The sequence below is a fragment of the Gorilla gorilla genome, chromosome 4 (assembly GCF_029281585.2).
Source record: "Gorilla gorilla gorilla isolate KB3781 chromosome 4, NHGRI_mGorGor1-v2.1_pri, whole genome shotgun sequence".
Classification (NCBI taxonomy): domain Eukaryota; kingdom Metazoa; phylum Chordata; class Mammalia; order Primates; family Hominidae; genus Gorilla; species Gorilla gorilla.
In genome coordinates, this window is record NC_073228.2 from 63,395,404 (window position 1) to 63,414,023 (window position 18,620).

At 40.2% G+C, this 18,620-nt stretch overlaps 1 protein-coding gene across 9 annotated transcripts in view; it reads left to right on the forward strand.

The window, feature by feature from the left end:
* SSH2 (slingshot protein phosphatase 2) overlaps window positions 1-18,620 on the forward strand; it is a 305,334-nt gene that overhangs the window by 230,942 nt on the left and 55,772 nt on the right. For 5 of the 9 annotated variants that reach the window (XM_031010769.3, XM_031010771.3, XM_031010774.3 and 2 more), the window contains 2 exons: window positions 4,518-4,582; window positions 15,458-15,579. In XM_031010769.3, coding sequence (XP_030866629.2) covers window positions 4,518-4,582; window positions 15,458-15,579 — 187 coding nt within the window. The remainder of the gene's footprint in view (window positions 1-4,517; window positions 4,583-15,457; window positions 15,580-18,620) is intronic. The other 4 variants (XM_055388581.2, XM_055388582.2, XM_055388583.2 and 1 more) reach the window with 1 other exon arrangement.

Below are 18,620 nucleotides of genomic sequence, written 5' to 3' on the forward strand. Positions count from 1 at the left end.
AGAATGTTGGGCAAATTACTCTATGGCATGTAATAGTTAATGGGGTCAGTGGCTTTTAAAGCTCCTGGCACTGGTTGGCATTTTTCTTTGGTCAAACTTCTACACTCAGCTGCCACCCAGGTTTCTACTTGACATTGTTCACTTAGCTTTCCTCATACTGAAAAGAAAAGCAGATTTAACACAAGCTGAATGGACTTGATTTGTGATCCAGACCGGAACAGATGAGGCAGTGCGAGTATAAACTCAGCTTGTAAAAGCCAGGCTGTCACATAAACTGAAGCTGCCTTGGCCAGGCCCACAGTAACTGCAAGTTGATGGCAGAATTGAGAGCAGATCAAGGGCTTACCTTGTCTAGTTGTACTTCCTTATGCATGTTTCTTGAACTAGTTAGAATTTTTTAACTGGGCTGCATTTGAAATATCCAAATACTATTTTGCAATCAAAAAAGGATATTATGGGTGAATGTCTGCCAGTATTTTAAATGGAAACAATGAAAAGTCTATAAAATCCAATAGAAATTTGAAATTTAGCTCCTAGAGATGAAGTATATGGTAGGGAAATGTAGGGAAGGTTATCTTAATGCTATATCAATATATTGCCTTCTGTTAGACTCTGTGAAGAGCAGTTGCCCAGTAGGAAATGATATGCAGTTTGCTCAGAGCAGTAAATACTTTTTGCAGCTGACAAACCTGAGCTTCCAACTCACATAAGAAGGCTTACTTGAGTAGGACTCCTGGTTTTTGTCTGAGCTTCAAATAAGCCAGCTGAATCTTTGGGCCAGTAGTGTTTGGAGTGGGGACTTTGGGCTGCTATTTAGGGTTCTCCTCCAGAAGTTCTCCATCCTAAAAATCCTTTCCTCTGGTTATTTCTACTGGTAGGACAGAAGGAAACTTAATTTTAAAGAAGCTCAGCCCTGGTGCAGTGGTGTGTGCCTGTAATCCCAGCATTTTGGGAGGCCGAGGCAGACAGATTGCTTGAGCTTAGGAGTTTGGGACCAGCCTGGGCAACATGGTGAAACCTCATCTCTACAAAAAATACAAAAAATGAAGGTCGTGAAAAAAAAGGTCTTGGTGAGGTGCCGCCATTTCATCTGTCCTCGTTCTCTGCGCCTTTCGCAGAGCTTCCAGCAGCGAATTTGCCATTTTCAGTGGAAAACAAGTGGTCGTTACTAGCTAAGATGTGTTTGTACTTTGGATCTGCATTTGCTACACCCTTCCTTGTAAGACACCAACTGCTTAAAACATAAGGATGTTTCAGTTCCTCCATTTAACAGATATGAAGAGCATTTTAAGAGGTGCAGCCTCTGGAAGTGGACCAAACTAGAACTCATATGCCATACTAGATATGTTTGTCAATAAACTTATGACGTGAAAAAAAAAAAAAAATACAAAAAATTAGCTAGGCGTTGTGGTGCACAACACCTAGGGTAGTTAGTCCTGGCTACCCTGGAGGCTGAGGTGGGAGGATTGCTTGAGCCCAGGAGGTCACAGCTGTAGGGAGCTGTGATAGTGCCACTGTACTCCAGTCTGGGTGGCAGAGTAAGACCCTGTCTCAAGAAAAAAAATAAAATAAAAAGTATCCTCAGTTGCTTAACTCAGTTGCAACTTGTAACTCCGGTAGCTTTTCACTGTTTATACCTAACACTTTGTCTCCTCATACTTGTTCTTTTATTTTTTGTTTAACAGCTTTATTGAGATATAATCCACAAACCATATAATTCACCCAGTTTACTCATTTAAAGTGTACATGCATTGGTTTTTAGAATAGTCACAGAGTTGTACAGCCATCACCACAATCTAATTTTAGAACATTTTTATCGCCCTGAAAATAAACCCGATGTCCATTAGCAGGCACTCCCTATTTCTCTCACCCTCTCTACCAGCCCTAAGCAACCACTAATCTACTTTCTGTCTCTATAGATTTGCCTATTCTGGATGTTCTGTAAATGGATTCATATAAATGGATTTTTGAGTTAGGCTCCTTTTACTTAGCATGTTTTCAAAGGTCATCCATGGTATAGTATGTATCAGTACATCATTCCTTTTTATGACCAAATAATATTACATTTTGTGGATAATACAACATTTTATTTATCCATTCATCATTTGATAGACATTTGAGTTGTTTCCACTTTTTTGCTATTATGAATAATGCTGTATATAGATGTGTGTACAACTTTTTGGGTGGACATACGTTTTCGTTTCTCTTGGGTTTGTGCATATGAGACTTAGATTGTGTCCCTGGCCTTGAAATGTAGTAGAATGGATCTGGCCAAACATAATGACTCTCCATTTTAATTTTGAAAATTGAAAGATTCTGCAATATGGAATTAATTGGTCAGAAGCCAGCAGTGAAAACCATCCTTTTTGGTTTGGGGTGGGGGAGTTGTTTGGTTTTTGTTTATTTATTTATATTTAAATATAAGGTCTTGCTCTGTCACCCAGGCTGGAGTGCAGTGGCATGATCATAGCTCACTAGCCTCAAGCAGTCCCCCGCTTCAGCCTCCCAAAGTGCTGAGATTAAGAAAACTATTCTGTATGAGAAGGAAAGAGGGAGAAGAAAGGAAAGGCTTTCAGACTTGCTGACCATTTAGACAAACGCACCAACCCGTTTGCCAACCTATTTTTTTTTCTTCCTGCCTCTATCCACTTCTTGTACATAACAGTATTTCATCTCATAATTAACAGCTATTAGTTAACTGAAGGAAAATTATGTAGATTTCAAGACCAATGTGAGAACAAGTTATACTGGCATTCATGGTTATGTGACTATGTCAGTCACCTTAGACTTTAATAAGGGCAAGATCTGAGTGGGCAAGAATGAGGTTTTTTTGTTCACAGATTTTCATAATTTATGATAGTACATTATTTATCTCCTGCTATCTAAAGCCTCAGATTTCCTAGGAATATGAGGAAATCTATAATAGTTAAAACAAAGAAATTTCAACTTAGTTTGACAAGATGTATAAGAACAAGTGAAGATTCAAATAATGGTTGGCCATTTCAAAGAACCTAATAATGTGTTCAGGAGAATATATATCCCTTATGTGGCATACTTAATATATACTCTCATTGGCCAGGCACGGTGGCTCACGCCTGTAATCCCAGCACTTTGGGAGGCCGAGGCAGGCGGATCACAAGGTCAGGAGATCAAGACCATCCTGGCTAACACGGCGAAACCCCATCTCTACTAAAAATACAAAAAATTAGCCGGGCATGGTGGCAGGCGCCTGTAATCCCAGCTACTCGGGAGGCTGAGGCAGGAGAATGATGTGAACCCGGGAGGCGGAGCTTGCAGAGCAGAGATCGCACCACTGCACTCCAGCCTGGGTGACAGAGCGAGACTCTGTCTCAAAAAATACACACACACACACACACACACGTACGTATATATATACATACATAGGTGTGTGTGTGTGTGTGTGTATATATATATATGTTTTTGAGACAGAGTCTCGCTCTGTCACCCAGGCTGGAGTGCAGTAGCGCAATCTCGGCTCTGCAAGCTCTAGCATGAGTTTTAATTTTTTTTTGAGATGGAGTCTCGCTCTGTCGCCCACACTGGAGTGTAGTGACTGATATTATAATGACAGTATATATATACACACACATATATGTGTATATATATTTATATGTATGGATATGTATAAATATATATGTATAAATATAAATATATATTTATATGTATGGATATTATGAGAGTATATATATACACACATGTGTATATATGTATGTATATTTATATACATATATGCATGTGTATATACATATATATACGTGTGTGTGTATATATATATTTTTTGAGACGGAGTCTCACTCTGTGTATATGTATACGTATATACATATACATGTGTGTGTGTGTGTATATATATATATATACATACTCATTATAATATCAGTCACTACACTCCAGCGTGGGTGACAGAGCGAGACTCCATCTCAAAAAAAATTAAAATAAATAATAATAATATCAGTCACTAATATGAAAATCATTTTAAACTACTGACCTTATTCTAGGGAGAATCCAAAAGTCTTCCTAGGTCAAATGCAACCGAAGCATGTAATTATAGAAATAGGAATGAAAAAATGGTTAGCTTTTTAAAAGTTATGGATAATTCCTCTAACACTACACTACTATACCCATTTTCAAAGTGCCCTCATTGCTACCTTCAGTGGGCCCAAAAACAGCCAGTGGGTGCTACCTCTGCCTAACAGATCTCACCAACAAGTCTCTCATGAACATCCACCATAATACAAAACTGAGACTGGTCTCAAGTGTACCTTTCATAGAACAGACATAAATTTTAATGTAGTATAGACTAAAAGCAAATGTATTAAGATGCAGTCTAGCAGTCTTTCCATTTTAAAAGAAGTTAATAATCATTTAATTTCTATGTCTAATTAGAGTCCTTTAATGAATCAGAACTTTCTTTTACAAAAGTCACTAAAGTAGAAGGAATCCTCTCTGTCAACATTAGAATGGAGAATAATTATCCTTTGGTTTGTAAATTTCACCAGGCGATCTCCAACAGCATCTCCAAGCAATGTTCATATTACTCCGCCCAGAAGACAACATCAGGCTGGTAAGTTAGTGGTGTCATCATAATTTTCTTCCTCAAAAGACTATCTAAGATAGCCAAAATTGAACAGTCATTTTTACATCCCAACACATGTGCTGGGAACTATGTGAAGTAAGAGAGAAGATAATGTGGAGTGTTGTGAAATAATTTGATGGTTTAAGACTGTTGGTAAGCACCAATTTGTAAGTTATTAACTATAATAACAATTGAAGTTCAGAAAATGGAGAAAAACCTTGGGGATTTGACCTAGATTAGGAAGGTTTATGTAGTCAGTGGAGCTTGAGCTGACTCTTGAAAGATGATGAGATTTGGATTGGTAGAAAGAAATTTTTCTAGATAAGGACTTAACAAGCAAAAACACACATAGGGAAGGACAAGGAGGGAGTGAAATGGCCAAAGATTGATGCTGGCTTCAGACTCAGGAGACGTGGACTTAGGTCTTTACTAATCATATGATACTGGACAAGTTACTTTACCCTGTCTGTGCCCATTTCCTCATCTCCTGACTACCTCTCACGTTGAGAGGGTCAACTGGACATGAAAACATACTGCATAGTGCAAAGTGCTGTCTAAGTATGGGGATTATTATTATGATTATTGGGAAGATAGAGACTAGAAAACAAGGCAGGCAAATATGGATTTAGTGCTGTAAACTGGAGGTCTCAAACTGGCAGTGTATAGGCCAGAGATACATCTTGTTTGGATCACAGTGTTTTTTTAAAAAAACGTAAGCCAGAATTTTAAAGTTAGGTGAGATCTAGCATGGGTTCTTAATTTACCATAATCCTCTTTGTGAGACGGAGTCTTGCTCTTTTGCCCAGGCTGGAGTGCAGTGGCACAATCTCGGCTCACTGCAACCTCCGCCTCCCAGGTTCAATCGATTCTCCTGCCTCAGCCTCCCGAGCAGCTGGGACTACAGGCGCACACTACCATGCTCAGCTAATTTTTGTATTTTAGTAGAGATGGGGTTTCACCGTATTGGCCAGGCTGGTCTCGAACTCCTGACCTCGTGATCCACCCACCTTGGCCTCCCAAAGTGCTGGGATTACAGGCGTGAGCCACAGTGCCCAGCCCCTATTGTCTTCTTAAGTCAAGTGTCACCATTTGTCATCATTCCTGCACTGTTGTAGTAATACCTCCAATAAAACTAGGAAAACAAAACTGAGATGACCATATTTCTTTGTGGAAATTGGAAAGTATTTCTACCCATTCAATATTCACGTGGCTTACTTTCCTTATTTACATTTCCCATCTGAGCCTCTCAGGGGTGTCCAATCATTTGGCTTCCCTGGACCACACTGGAAAAAGAAGAATTGTCTTGGGCCACATATAAAATACACTAACGATAGCTGATGAGCTTAAAAAAAATCAGAATATCTCATAATGTTTTCAGAAAGTTTATGAATTTATGCTGGGCCACATTGAAAGCCATCTTGGGCCACGGGTTGCACAAGCTTTCTGCCTGCTCTAGATTACTAACTAAAGGTAGTACCTCTCCCTTTTCAATAAGCACTTGTGAAACATTACAGGTTTTTGAGCCAAAGAATGCCGTGGGACAGCTATAGTAGTTAGGGAAGATTCCTCAGAAGCTAATACAGAATAGAGAGGAGGAAAAGATCATTTTAAATCAGGGAGGCCTGCTAGGGTAGTTATTGCAGTAATCTAGGTATGTGGTAATGAGTCCTTTGATTAGAATATATAAAAATTTAAAGGAATCTTTTCATAGTTATTTTATATCTTAATTTTAATTTTTTAAATGTTTTATATCCTAACCAAAAGTAACATTATACATTTATATAAATCTTGTCTGTATTTCTTGATATATTTCTTTCTTAAATAATTATCTAAGGCCAGGCACAGTGGCTCACGCCTGTAATCCCAACACTTTGGGAGGCCGAGGTGGGCAGATCATTTGAGGTCAGGAGTTCAAGAACAGCCTGGCCAACATGGTAAAACCCTGTCTCTACTAAAAATACAAAAATTAGCCAGGTGTGTTGGCACACACCTGTAGTCCCAGCTACTCAGGAGGCTGAGGCAGGAGAATCACTTGAACCCAAGAGGCGGTGGTTGCAGTGAGCCGAGATTGTGCCATTACACTCCAACCTGGATGACAGAACAAGATTCTGTCTCAAAAAATAATAATAATGTTATTATTATTATTTAAAAGGGAACAGGGGGGATGCTATTCTTACAGTATTAATAATCTGGAGTGATTGGGGTGTGGTGGCTCATGTCTGTAATCCTAGCACTTTGGGAGGCCAAGGCAGGAGGATCGCTTGAGCCCAGGAGTTCAAGACCAGCCTAGGCAACATGGCAAAACCCTGTCTCTACAAAAAGTAAAAAATTGGCTGGGCATAGTGGCATGCCAGCTACTCGGGAGGCTGCAGTGGAAGTATTGCTTGAGCCTGGCAGGTCAAGGCTGCAGTGAGCCATGATCACGCCACTGCCCTCAACCTGGGCAACAGTGCAAGACCCTCTAATAATAATCATCATCATCATCTGAAGCAATGATTCTCAAACTTTAAAGTATATCAGAATCACCTGGAGAGCTTTGTTAAATCACCAATTGGTGGACTCCACACGCAGAGTTCGATTAGTAAAGGGGAAGCAGAGATTGTATTTTTAAGCCAGTTTTGAAACACTGCTGATGCTGCTGATCCAGGAATCACACTTGGAGTACACCTCTTTGAAAACCCATAACAACAGTCACTTGCACATACTGGATGCCCAATAAATATTTGCTGATAGCTTTCAACATTTGTGTGTTTTGGTAAAGCTAAAGCTTTAAAGAGATCTAACATCACTTTATCGTTTTCTCATTAATAACCTTCTGGAATTTGGTTTGAACCTCTAAATATTAAAATAATTTTAACTACATAGAGACTTGGAAGAACACGAAGGAAGCAGTTACAAAGGCAGAGCTGGCAATTCTTTTCTTACTAAAATATGCATCTTCAGCTGCTTTACATTTATAAAATATAAATTCAGAAAATGTAACTGATGCCTCTGAATTCAAAGTTCAAATGACAAGCCGTTTTACAGTTGTTTTGAGTAGTTACAAACACATAGTCATTATGTTTCAGCTTATTGAGTGAGTCATCTTCAAGAAAATGAGTCAATGCATTGTATGACTTCGGACAAATTAGCACTTCTGTAACTGAAAGGAGCATTTGTAGACTCAAAGCAAAGGCTTTTGTTTTGAGTTAAATTTGTAATGCTGAAACTCTTAAGATTTGTGCAGAAGGTTAAAAGTTTGATAGTCAACTGAAAGTCTTGGGTTTTTTTATTTTTTATTTTTTTTTTTATTTTTTTGAGACGGAGTCTTGCTTTGTCGCCCAGGCTGGAGTGCAGTGGCTCGATCTCAGCCCATTGCAACCTCTGCCTCCCGGGTTCATGTGATTCTCCTGTTTCAGCCCCCCGACTAGCTGGGATTACAGGCGCATGCCACCATACCCGGCTAATTTTTTGGATTTGTAGGAGAGACAGGCTTTCACCATGTTGGCCAGGCTTGTCTTGAACTCCTGACCTCAAGTGATCTGCCCATCTCGGCCTCCCAAAGTGCTGGGATTACAGGCATGAGCCACCGCACCCGGCTGAAAGTCTTGACTTCATTTTTTAAATAACCCAACCAAACCACACATTTTGCTTTAGCATTGAAAATAAGCCGGGCACAGTGGCTCACGCCTATAATCCCAGCACTTTGGGAGGCCGAGGCGGGTGGATCACGAGTTCAGGAGATTGAGACCATCCTGGCTAACACGGTGAAACCCCATCTCTACTAAAAATACAAAAAATTAGCCGGGCGTGGTGGCAGGTGCCTGTAGTCCCAGCTACTCAGGAGGCTGAGGCAGGAGAATGGCATGAACCCGGGAGGCAGAGCTTTCAGTGAGCCGAGATCGTGCCACTGCACTCCAGCCTGGGCAACAGAGCAAGACTCTGTCTCAAAAAAAAAAAAAAAAAAAGAGAAAATAAGACAAAGCCAATCTTTTCCTCCAGGGAAGCTCTGTGTTCCAAATACAGGCATCAAGCATTAACTGTAGTACTTAGAAAAACTGTAGCTAGTAAAATAAAGAAAGTGGTTTTATAGTACTCTTGCACGTTACCAAAGATCAACCATTTAATTAAAACATTAATCTGAGAAATTAAGAATTTTCAGGACATTTGAAGTAATTTCAATTGATGTTCTTAACTAAAGCTGAAGTGTTGATAAGGTACAAAGAGGTCTTTTTTGAGTATTTTGCAGGAGAATTTAAGAAAATGAGAAGTTTTATGATTTTGGTTTTCATCGTATTTTGCTTTCTAAAATGGAAATTGGTTCATTTTTTCTAGCTATAAATGTATTATGTGGGGTTTTTTTTCTCCCAGTCAAACAATGCAAAAAGGTATAAATAAAGTAAAAATCACTCTGTATTCTACATTCTGAGAAAATCGTTCTCAGCAATTTGGATAAGTATCCTTCCACTCTTTTTTTAAATATGTATATATGAGAGAGAGAGAGAGTGTGTGTGTGTGTGTGTCTGTGTGTGTGTGTGTGTCTGTGTGTGTGTGTAAAGAGTGAGGAAGAGCATTGTTTTGTTTCTACGAAAATGTGATAAAAATAGAAATACCTTTTTGTAACCTACTTTCTTCATAGTTTATCATGGATATCTTTCCATGTCAATAAATAAATCATGGTTTTTAATGGCTACACAGAATATAATTCATATTTAAGAATTTCATACAGACTGATTAAAAAAAATTCAGAGACTTCCTCAAGCTCTAATCTTTTTCTTTTGAAGACAGTGTTCTTTAGTTTACTAGTGTCACAAGTGAAGCCTGTTTTAATTTTGGCTATTGATTTTGCTTCATTCTTTTGACTAGCATTTAGTATTTACCTACTTTTGGAACCTTTCTCTCTGATGAATTGGGTGAACTGCCTGTCTTAGACATTGGGCCTTTATAATGTAGTTTACTGGGGGTAATTAATTTCTTTTCACCAAGAGTCTTACATCATGCACACAGGGGCATGCATGTAAGACTCTTGGTGTAAAGAAATTAAGTCTTTTTTTTTTTTTTTGAGACAGAGTTTCACTCTTTTGCCCAGGCTGGAGTACAATGGCGCAATCTCGGCTCACCACAACCTCCTCCTCCCAGGTTCAAGCGATTCTCCTGCCTCAGCCTCCTGAGTAGCTGGGATTACCAGCATGCACCACCACGCCCGGCTAATTTTTTGTATTTTTAGGAGAGACCGGGTTTCTCCATATTGGTCTGGCTGGTCTTGAACTCCCGACCTCAGGTGATCTGCCCGCCTTGGCTTCCCAAAGTGCTGGGATTATAGGTGTGAGCCACTGCGCCCAGTGGTGAAAAGAAATTAAAGACAAAGTTACAGTTTAAGCTTAAGGAGGAGTATTTCCTGATGTTAGATGATGCTGAGGAGAGAAGCTTTTTTTTTTTTTTTTTTTTTTTTTTTGAGATGGATCTTGCTTTGTCACCCAGGCTGGAATGCAGTGGTGTGTTCTCGGCTTACTGCAGCCTCTGCCTCCTGGGTTCAACTGATTCTCATGACTCAGCCTCCTGAGTAGCTGGGATTACAGGTACATGCCATGATGCCCCGCTAATTTTTGTATTTTTAGTAGAGACCGGGTTTCACCATCATGGCCGGGCTAGTTTCAAACTCCTGACTTCAAGTGATCCACCTGCCTCAGCCTCCCAAAGTGCTGGGATTACAGGTGTGAGCCACCACTCTAAGCCAAGAGCAGCTCTTTTATCAGGTGGTGTTTGTAAACTGCTTGTAATTAGGTTAAGCGTTTAAATTGGATGCCGAGGGAATAGCATTATTCTTTAATAGATGAGCTTTGAAAACAGATTGGGTTCTTCAGGAATAAAGAGGCAGGGGATGACTTCTCAGACCTACTTCAGTCCTAAGATTGCTGGATCCAGTTCACCTGTAACTTGTAATAGGATTCCACATTTAGGCAGTAAATGTAGTTTCTTGGAAATATAATCTTAGTTACTATTGCTGCCAAGTTTTAAAGTCCAGAATAATTGTTTTGTTTAGACAATTAAAATGGACTTCAGTAGTGTCCTTTTCAAGGAGAACTTTAGTTGATTAATCAAATGCATCTCAATTATTGTCTTATTCCAGTCATTGATTTCAATATAGGTTCTGGAGACTGAAGAAACATTGGAAATGCTGTCCTTTTCAAAATTAGGATATTATGTACAAAATTGCCATTCTAAATTTATTTGATTGTGTTAATAAATTATTAGATTTTGCTTAATCTTATCTCCAACAGAGGAATACGAAATAAACCTTAAACCAGGATGGGCGTTAGACTTTTCCTTATGGCTGCGGCACATAGATTTTTAATTCCTTAACCTAGAATCTTGAAGCTTAAAAGGAACTTTTTTTTTTTTTTTGAGAGTCTCACTTGCCCTGTCGCCCAGGCTGGAGTGGAGTGGCGTGATCTCAACCTACTGCAACCTCCTCCTCCTGGGTTCCAGCAATTCTCCTGCCTCAGCCTCCTGAGTAGCTGGGATTATAGACACACGCCACCACACCCAGCTAATTTTTTTCGTATTTTTAGTAGAGAGAGGATTTTGCCCTGTTGGCCAGGCTGATCTCGAACTCCTGACCTCAAGCGATCCACCTGCCTCAGCCTCCCAAAGTTTTGGGATTACAGACATGAGCCACTGCGCCCGGCCTAAAAGGAACTTTAATTAAAGTCTTGGGTTTATCCCCTCACATTTCAGAATTTTTTCTTCAAAGATTTTTATCTCATCCTTCTAATTAGGATATAGGTGTTGAATTAATACTGTAGGTACTGTCTAGAGGCCTGTGATCAAATTCCAGGAACTCTTAAGTGCTATTCTTCCATTTAAGAAGCTTAAAATTGACCAGTCTGGACAACATGGTGAAACCCCATCTCTACCAAAGATACAAAAAATTAGCCAAGCATGGTGGAGGGCACTTGTGGTCCCAGCTCTTTGGGAGGCTGAGGTGGGAAGATTGCTGGACCCCGGGAGGCAGAGGTTGCAGATCACACCACTGCATTCCAACCTGGGTAACAGAGTGAAACACAAAAACAAAAAAGAAGCTTAAAATTGAATGGATCTGAGATATGCATGTTATTCAAGCCTAAGTCAGTATTAAACGTCTGGGGCCCTTCTCATTAGGTTTGGGAACTTCTGTTACAGTTTGAGTAAGCAAGGGAGAGCCAAACATTTGAAATGCTTTTGATATTATAAAATAAACTTTAAAGAGACAACTGGCCGGGCGTAGTGGCTCGCACCTGTAATCCCAGCACTTTGGGAGGCCGAGGCGGGTGGATCACAAGGTCAAGAGATCGAGAGCATCCTGGCCAACATGGTGAAACCCCATCTCTACTAAAAACACAAAAATGAGCCAGGCGCAGTGGCAGGTGCCCGTAATCCCGTTTACTTGGGAGGCTGAGGCAGGAGAACCGCTTGAACCCGGGGGTGGAGGTTGCAGTGAGCCAAGATCACACCACTGCACACCAGCCTGGGCAATAGAGTGAGACTCCATCTCAAAAAAAAAAAAAAAAACACACTAATGTTTGCAATGAATATCACTTACAAAGAAACTCTTGCAGCCCACTTCTAACTTGGCTGGTAACTTGCATTATAGATAATACTTATGAAAGTTATATTTTTCCTTTTATCAGCTTTGACTTAGCCAATCAGTTGCCACTGGTTGGTGTGGGAGCTGTAAATAAATTTTCAGAAACAAAGTTCAGTTGTTCCCAGGCCATTTGTATTTGAGCCTTGCCAGAAATTCTTGGAGCGTTGACAGAGAATAAGAGAGCCTCTAACACATTCAGGAAACTTGGGCCAAGGGAGGCCCAAATATAAATATGTAATAATATGCGAGATCTTGTTTATAAGAAAATCCAGTTTACCTGCACCAGGATTTCTGATTAATTAACATGTTGTAGAGTGTTTCTACAATCGGAGAAGGAGTCAGTACTGCCTCCCGGTCTGCCACATGTACATTTACTATTTATTCATTTTTCTGTGTGTATAATATCCCACCCTTGATCCCAGCCTTCTAGATCTTAGTCCATTTAAATGTTAGTTCTGCTTAGCTTCTCATAAGTGAATTTGGTTTTAAATGCTCAATTACTTCATGGAACATGAAGTCAAAAGTACAGCTCTCTATCTTATGCATTTGGCATCAGAATGGTAAGCATTACATTCTTGTTATATCTGTTCTTATTAGAAACAAGATTTAATGTAGCCACTTCTGCTGTTTGTGCTTCCCTAGCTTTTCCTAGGAGTATCAGAATAGAGACAAAAAGATAGCCATGGGAGTCTCACCTCTGCCTTGCTAAATGGGTCATTTGAGCCGTGTAACTATGCCTCTTTTTCCCTTGGCCTGGCCATTTTGGAATAGTGACAGAGTTAACAGGAGGGAGACTCCAAGAACAGCAGCACTGAAAAAAAAGTTCCAAATAGAAATTTCTGACAAATACAATGAGCCAGTTGATGGATTAGAATTCTGTTTCTCTAAGGAATAGGGGTTATTTTATACAGAAGAATTTGCCTCCAGAGCACATTTTTCTGGCTTCAAAGATCTGTCATTTTGCCAGGTGGGTGGCTCACGCCTGTAATCCCACCACTTTGGGAGGCTGAGGTGGGTGGATCACCTGAGGCAAGAGTTTGAGACCAGCCTGGCCATCATGGTGAAACCCTGTCTCTATAAAAATACAAAAATTAGCCAGGCATGGTGGCATGTGCCTGTAATCCCAGTTACTTGGGAGGCTGAGGCAGGAGAATCGCTTGAACCCAGGAAGCGGAGGTTGCAGTGAGCCGAGATCACGCCATTGCACTCCAGCCTGGGTGACAGAGGGAGACCCTGTCTCAAAAAAACAAAAAGAAAAGGCTGGGTGCAGTGGCCCGTGCATGTAATCCTAGCACTTTGGGAGGCCGAGACAGGTGGATTGCCTGAGTTCGGAGTTCGAGACCAGCCTGGGCAACATGGTGAAACCCCATCTGTACTAAAATACAAAAAAAAAAAAATTAGCTGGGCGTGGCAGCATGTGCCTGTAGTCCCAGCTACCCAGGAGGCTGAGGCAGGAAAATTGCTTGAACCTGGGAGGTGGAGGTTGCAGTGAGCCGAGATCACACCACTGCACTCCAGCCTGAGAGGCAGAGCAAGACTCCGTCTCTTAAAAAAAAAAAACAAACAAAACTGTCATTTTAAAACTATTATTAACAAATGAAAGAAGAGTAGCCTAGACTATACACTCGATGAGGGCATAGATCATGTCTCTCTCTTCTACCACTGAATCCTCAGCACTTGGCATTGTTATTGTATATATAATATATGTGTAATAAATATTTGAATGCGTTGCCTGTAGTTGTTTTATTTTTAAGGCTTATAAGATATCTTTTTGAACTTATCAAGGCTGGGCGCGGTGGCTCACGCCTGTAAACCCCAGCACCTTGTGAGGCCGAGGTGGGCAGACCACCTGAGCTTGGGAGTTTGAGACCAGCCTGACCAACATGGAGAAACCCCGTCTCTACTAAAAATACAAAATTAGCTGGATGTGGTGGCGCATGCCTATAATCCCAGCTGCTCGGGAGGCTGAGGCAGGAGAATCGCTTGAACTCGGGAGGCGGAGGTTGCGGTGAGCCGAGATCACACCATTGCACTGCAGCCTGAGCAACAGGAGCGAAACTCTGTCTCAAAAAAAAAAAAAAAAAGAAAAAAGAAAAGAAAGAAAGAAAGTACATCCTCACAAACTCATTACTGAGCTTTTTTTTTTTTTTGAACCAGAGTCTCACTCTGTCACCCAGGCTGGAGGGCAGTGGGGTGATCTCAGCTCACTGCAACCTCCGCCTCCTGGGTTCCAGTGATCCTCCTGCCTCAGCCTCCTAAGTAGCTGGGATTACAGGCGTGCACCAGCACGCCCAGCTAATTTTTTTTGTATTTTTGGTAGAAACAGTGTTTCACCATGTTGGCCAGGCTGGTCTTGAACTCCTGACCTCTGGTGATCTGCCTACCTTGGCCTCCCAAAGTGCTGGGCATGAGCCCAGCATGAGCCACCGCGCCTGGCCATTACTCAGCTTTAATAACCATCAACCTTTTGTCTGATTTCTTTCATCTGTCCCACTCCCTGTTAAATTTTTTTGTTGGAACATTTTAAAGTAAAACTCAGAAACCATGTCATTTCACTCCAGGTACTTAAGAAAAAGTCACAGTAACCACAATGCTGTTATTACATTAACAGTAAATCCTTAATTTCATCTAAGACCCTGTCCATATTCAAATTTTCTGAGGGTCCTTTTAAAATTTAATTAAGAATAAATTAAAACTTTTGACAAAAAATGAGAAGTTTCTAAAAATGCAATCTCCTTTAATTATCATCGAAACTGAAGAAAATCTTATAGTGCATTAACATGCAGGAATTCAGTATAGCAAAGTCAGTACTCCCCTTAGATGATGCTAATAGTTTGCTCCATATTATAATTGTTTGTGGGAATTGCATCTCTGAGACCAATGCTCACATTCATATACCTCACATTTCCCTCTTCAGTCTTTATTACACACTGTGGTAATTAGTATAAATTGCACTAATAACAAACATCTTATTGAGCATTTACTGTGTGCGAAGCACTGTGCTTTACATGTATTATTTTATAAGATTCTTAAAACAACCTGACAGTTAGGTATTATTATATCTCCCTCCAATTAATTTAGTAACTTACCAAAGTTTTTATAGCTAGTGTACAAGCTGAGATTTTAATTTATGTCTCCTAACTACTGGCTCTGCTGCCTTCCTGAGTATGCTTTAAGATGCTGATGAAAAAGGGTTGAAATGATCTGAAATTAATGTCCTAAATTTCATAATTTCTCTGTTGTCTGCTAAATTCCAGGCTGTAAGACTGGAAAGTACTTACCAGAATCGAACACGCTATATGGTAGTGGTTTCAACTAATGGTAGACAAGACACTGAAGAAAGCATCGTCCTAGGAATGGATTTCTCCTCTAATGACAGGTATGGTGGTACCATTTCAAAATGTGAAAACTGCTTTTTAAGTAACCTGTTCCAGTTGCCTTTTTTTTTTTTTTTTTTTTTTTAATGGGGACGGAGTGTCATCACTCTGTTGCCCAGACTAGAGTGCAGTGGCTCAATCTCGGCTCACTGCAGCCTCCGCCTTCCGGGTTCAAGTGATTCTCCTGCCTCAGCCTCCTGAGTAGCTGGGATTACAGGTGTGCACCACTATGCCAAACTAATTTTTGTATTTTTAGTAGAGATGGGGTTTTGCCATATTGGCCAGTTTCAAACTCCTGACCTCAAGTGATCCACCCACCTCAGCCTCCCAAAGTGCTGAGATTACAGGCGTGAGCCACCGTGCCTGGCCCCAGTTGCCTTTTATCACAAAAATATCTTGTGCAGTTCTGCTGTTAAAGTACAAGACATAAAACTAAAGAACATAAGTATCTTAGCCACAGTCTTGAGAAACAAGAATGTTTAGTGAATGTCTTTGGTCGTGTGTTTCCAATTTACCATTATTCCATACCTTCATCTCATCTTTAGATAGTCACAATATAAAGCAAGTGGTTTCAAAGTTACACTTCCAGGGAAAAAAAGCTGCCTTTTTATTTCTTTTTTTGAGACCGCGTCTCGCTCTGCTGCCCAGGCTGAAGTGCCGTGATGCAGTCACAGCTCACTGCAGCCTCAAATTCCTCCTGGGCTCTAGGAATCCTTCCACCTCAGCCTCCTAAGTAGCTAGAAGTACAGGCATGCACCACCATACCCAGCTATTTGGTCTTTTTTTTTTTTTTTTTTTTTTTTCCTTATTTTTCTGGAGAGAAGATTTCCTTATGTTGGCCAGGCTGGTCTTGAATTCTTGGGCTTAAGCAATCCTCCCACTTCAGCTTCCCAAAGTGCTGGGATTACAGGCATGAGCCTTGCACCTGGCCTACTCTATTGTAGTCAGTAATGATTCACTTTGGTGATTCTAGGGCACCTACCCTTTGTGGTAGTATACCAGTAGTCCCAGATACAAAGAGATCCCACTTAAACTATAGTCTGTTTTGTTTAAACCTTGCTTTTACCAAATGCTATGCCTCCTTTTGCCTTCTATTGAGTTAAAAAAGATGGTGGGCGGGGCAGGGATGGGGTGGTACGGGATGGCTCCTTAAACTCAAAGCAGAACTTTTTATGTACCTTTGGCTTTAGCTGTACTTTACATTCTATGATGAAAGATGACACACAACACCTGGCCGTTTCGTGTGTCCTTAAGGTTTGTTGCTTTCCTTTTTTATTTTTCCCACTTTTTCTGGAGAAACCTTCGGAAGACTTTGGAATGTGGCTGCTAAGCAGATCTTTACGCTGTGGATAATCAGCCTCAGGAAATCCTGCCAGATGTCTCAAAGCATTGACTTCCTGGTTCAGGATTAGAATGGAACTATGGGATAGCTAGGGGTGTGACCCAGGCCTAGGGAAATTTAGCCACAAAGAGAGGAGGAGCCTGGGAATGATTCTAATTGTCCTGATGTTGAGGGGAAAAAATCACTTTGTCACTAGAAAGTTTCCCAAACCAATGTTTACCTTATTCCTATATAGAAGTCAACCTGAAAATGACTTGGGGGTTCACAGGGATTCCCAAAGCCAAAGTTATTAGCTTGTATACCACTTAACAGCATTTAATTGTAGGCTCTGAATTTACACAGGCTTGTAAACCAGATTTAGGAAGATTTCTCCTGCATGGTTTTAACTTCTGATTAAGCAACAGAGCTTTCAGTGAGCATTTTCCTATAACAGCACCTACCTTGTTTACATTCATTAGGATTTTAGGACCTCTAATTTAGGTTTTTAATCTTTCTAGATCTGTGTTGTCCAGTATAGTAGCCACTAACCATATGTGCCCCTTCCTTCCTTCTTGCCTGCTTGCCTGCCTTCCTTCTTTCATCTTCCTTCCTTTTCTCTTCTCTTTTCTTTTTTCCTTTTTGTGAAGAACACAGTCTCTCTGTGTTGCCCAGGCTGGTCTCAACTCCTGAGCTCCTGCCTCTGCCTTCCTGAGTGCTGGGATTATAGGCATGAGCCACTGCATACAGCATGCACGTGTCTTTTTAAATAGATTAAAATTAAATGAAATTTCAATTCCTCAGTTCTAACTAGTCACATTTCAAGTATTCAGTAACCGTATGGCTAGTGGCTATCGTATTAGACAGTACATGTATAGAACATTTTCCATTCTTGCAGAAAGTTCAGTTGGACAGCACTGTTCTAGCTCATATTTCCTTTGTTCAGTTCTCCCTGACCCCCTCCCTTGAAAACCCTATAAAACAGGAACAGGAACCTCATGAAGCTTCAATTGAATCTTCCCCTAGAGACAGAAGACAATAACTGCAGATTCTCCTGACCCAGAATATGAGCAAGCACATGTCTAATCATTTCTCTTTCACTTTGTCCTAAACTTTACCAGAAAGAATGCATATTAATATAGGTATCCAGTAGTTTATACTCAGTAAATTACATCTATCTTTTGCCAATGGCCCTGTCTGAATCATATGTGACCAGTGTCACTAGCCAAAGGAAATTATAGTTCATAGAAGACAAACTTAAAACATGAAAAGCTAGAAACTAGTTTTCATTCTGTTTGCTAAACTTGCTATTATGAAATTCCCATACATCCTCTGCTTTAATGAGTTCCTTGGACAGTAAGAAGTCTCAGATGCTCAGGTAATCTAAAATCATTTCTGTCTCAGTTGTTGTTGAAGGAATTTGAATCTGTATCATTTCATATCTGAGAATGTAAATGTTAATGCTTCAAAATAGTATTAAGCCAGAGTGGAACCCAGATTATGACAAGTACAAATAGTTCTTAATAATACGTTGCAGCCAATTCATTTAGCCCATTTACAAGTTGAGTATTATATTTTAATAATTTTTTAAATATGCAGCATAATCTTGGTTTCTAAAGTGTAACATATATTTTAAGTTATAAAATAATAGAGCTTCATGGTTTTTTGGGGGTTTTTTTTCCATTTCTTTTTGTACCCCTAACACCTTGAAATGTCTGGTACATA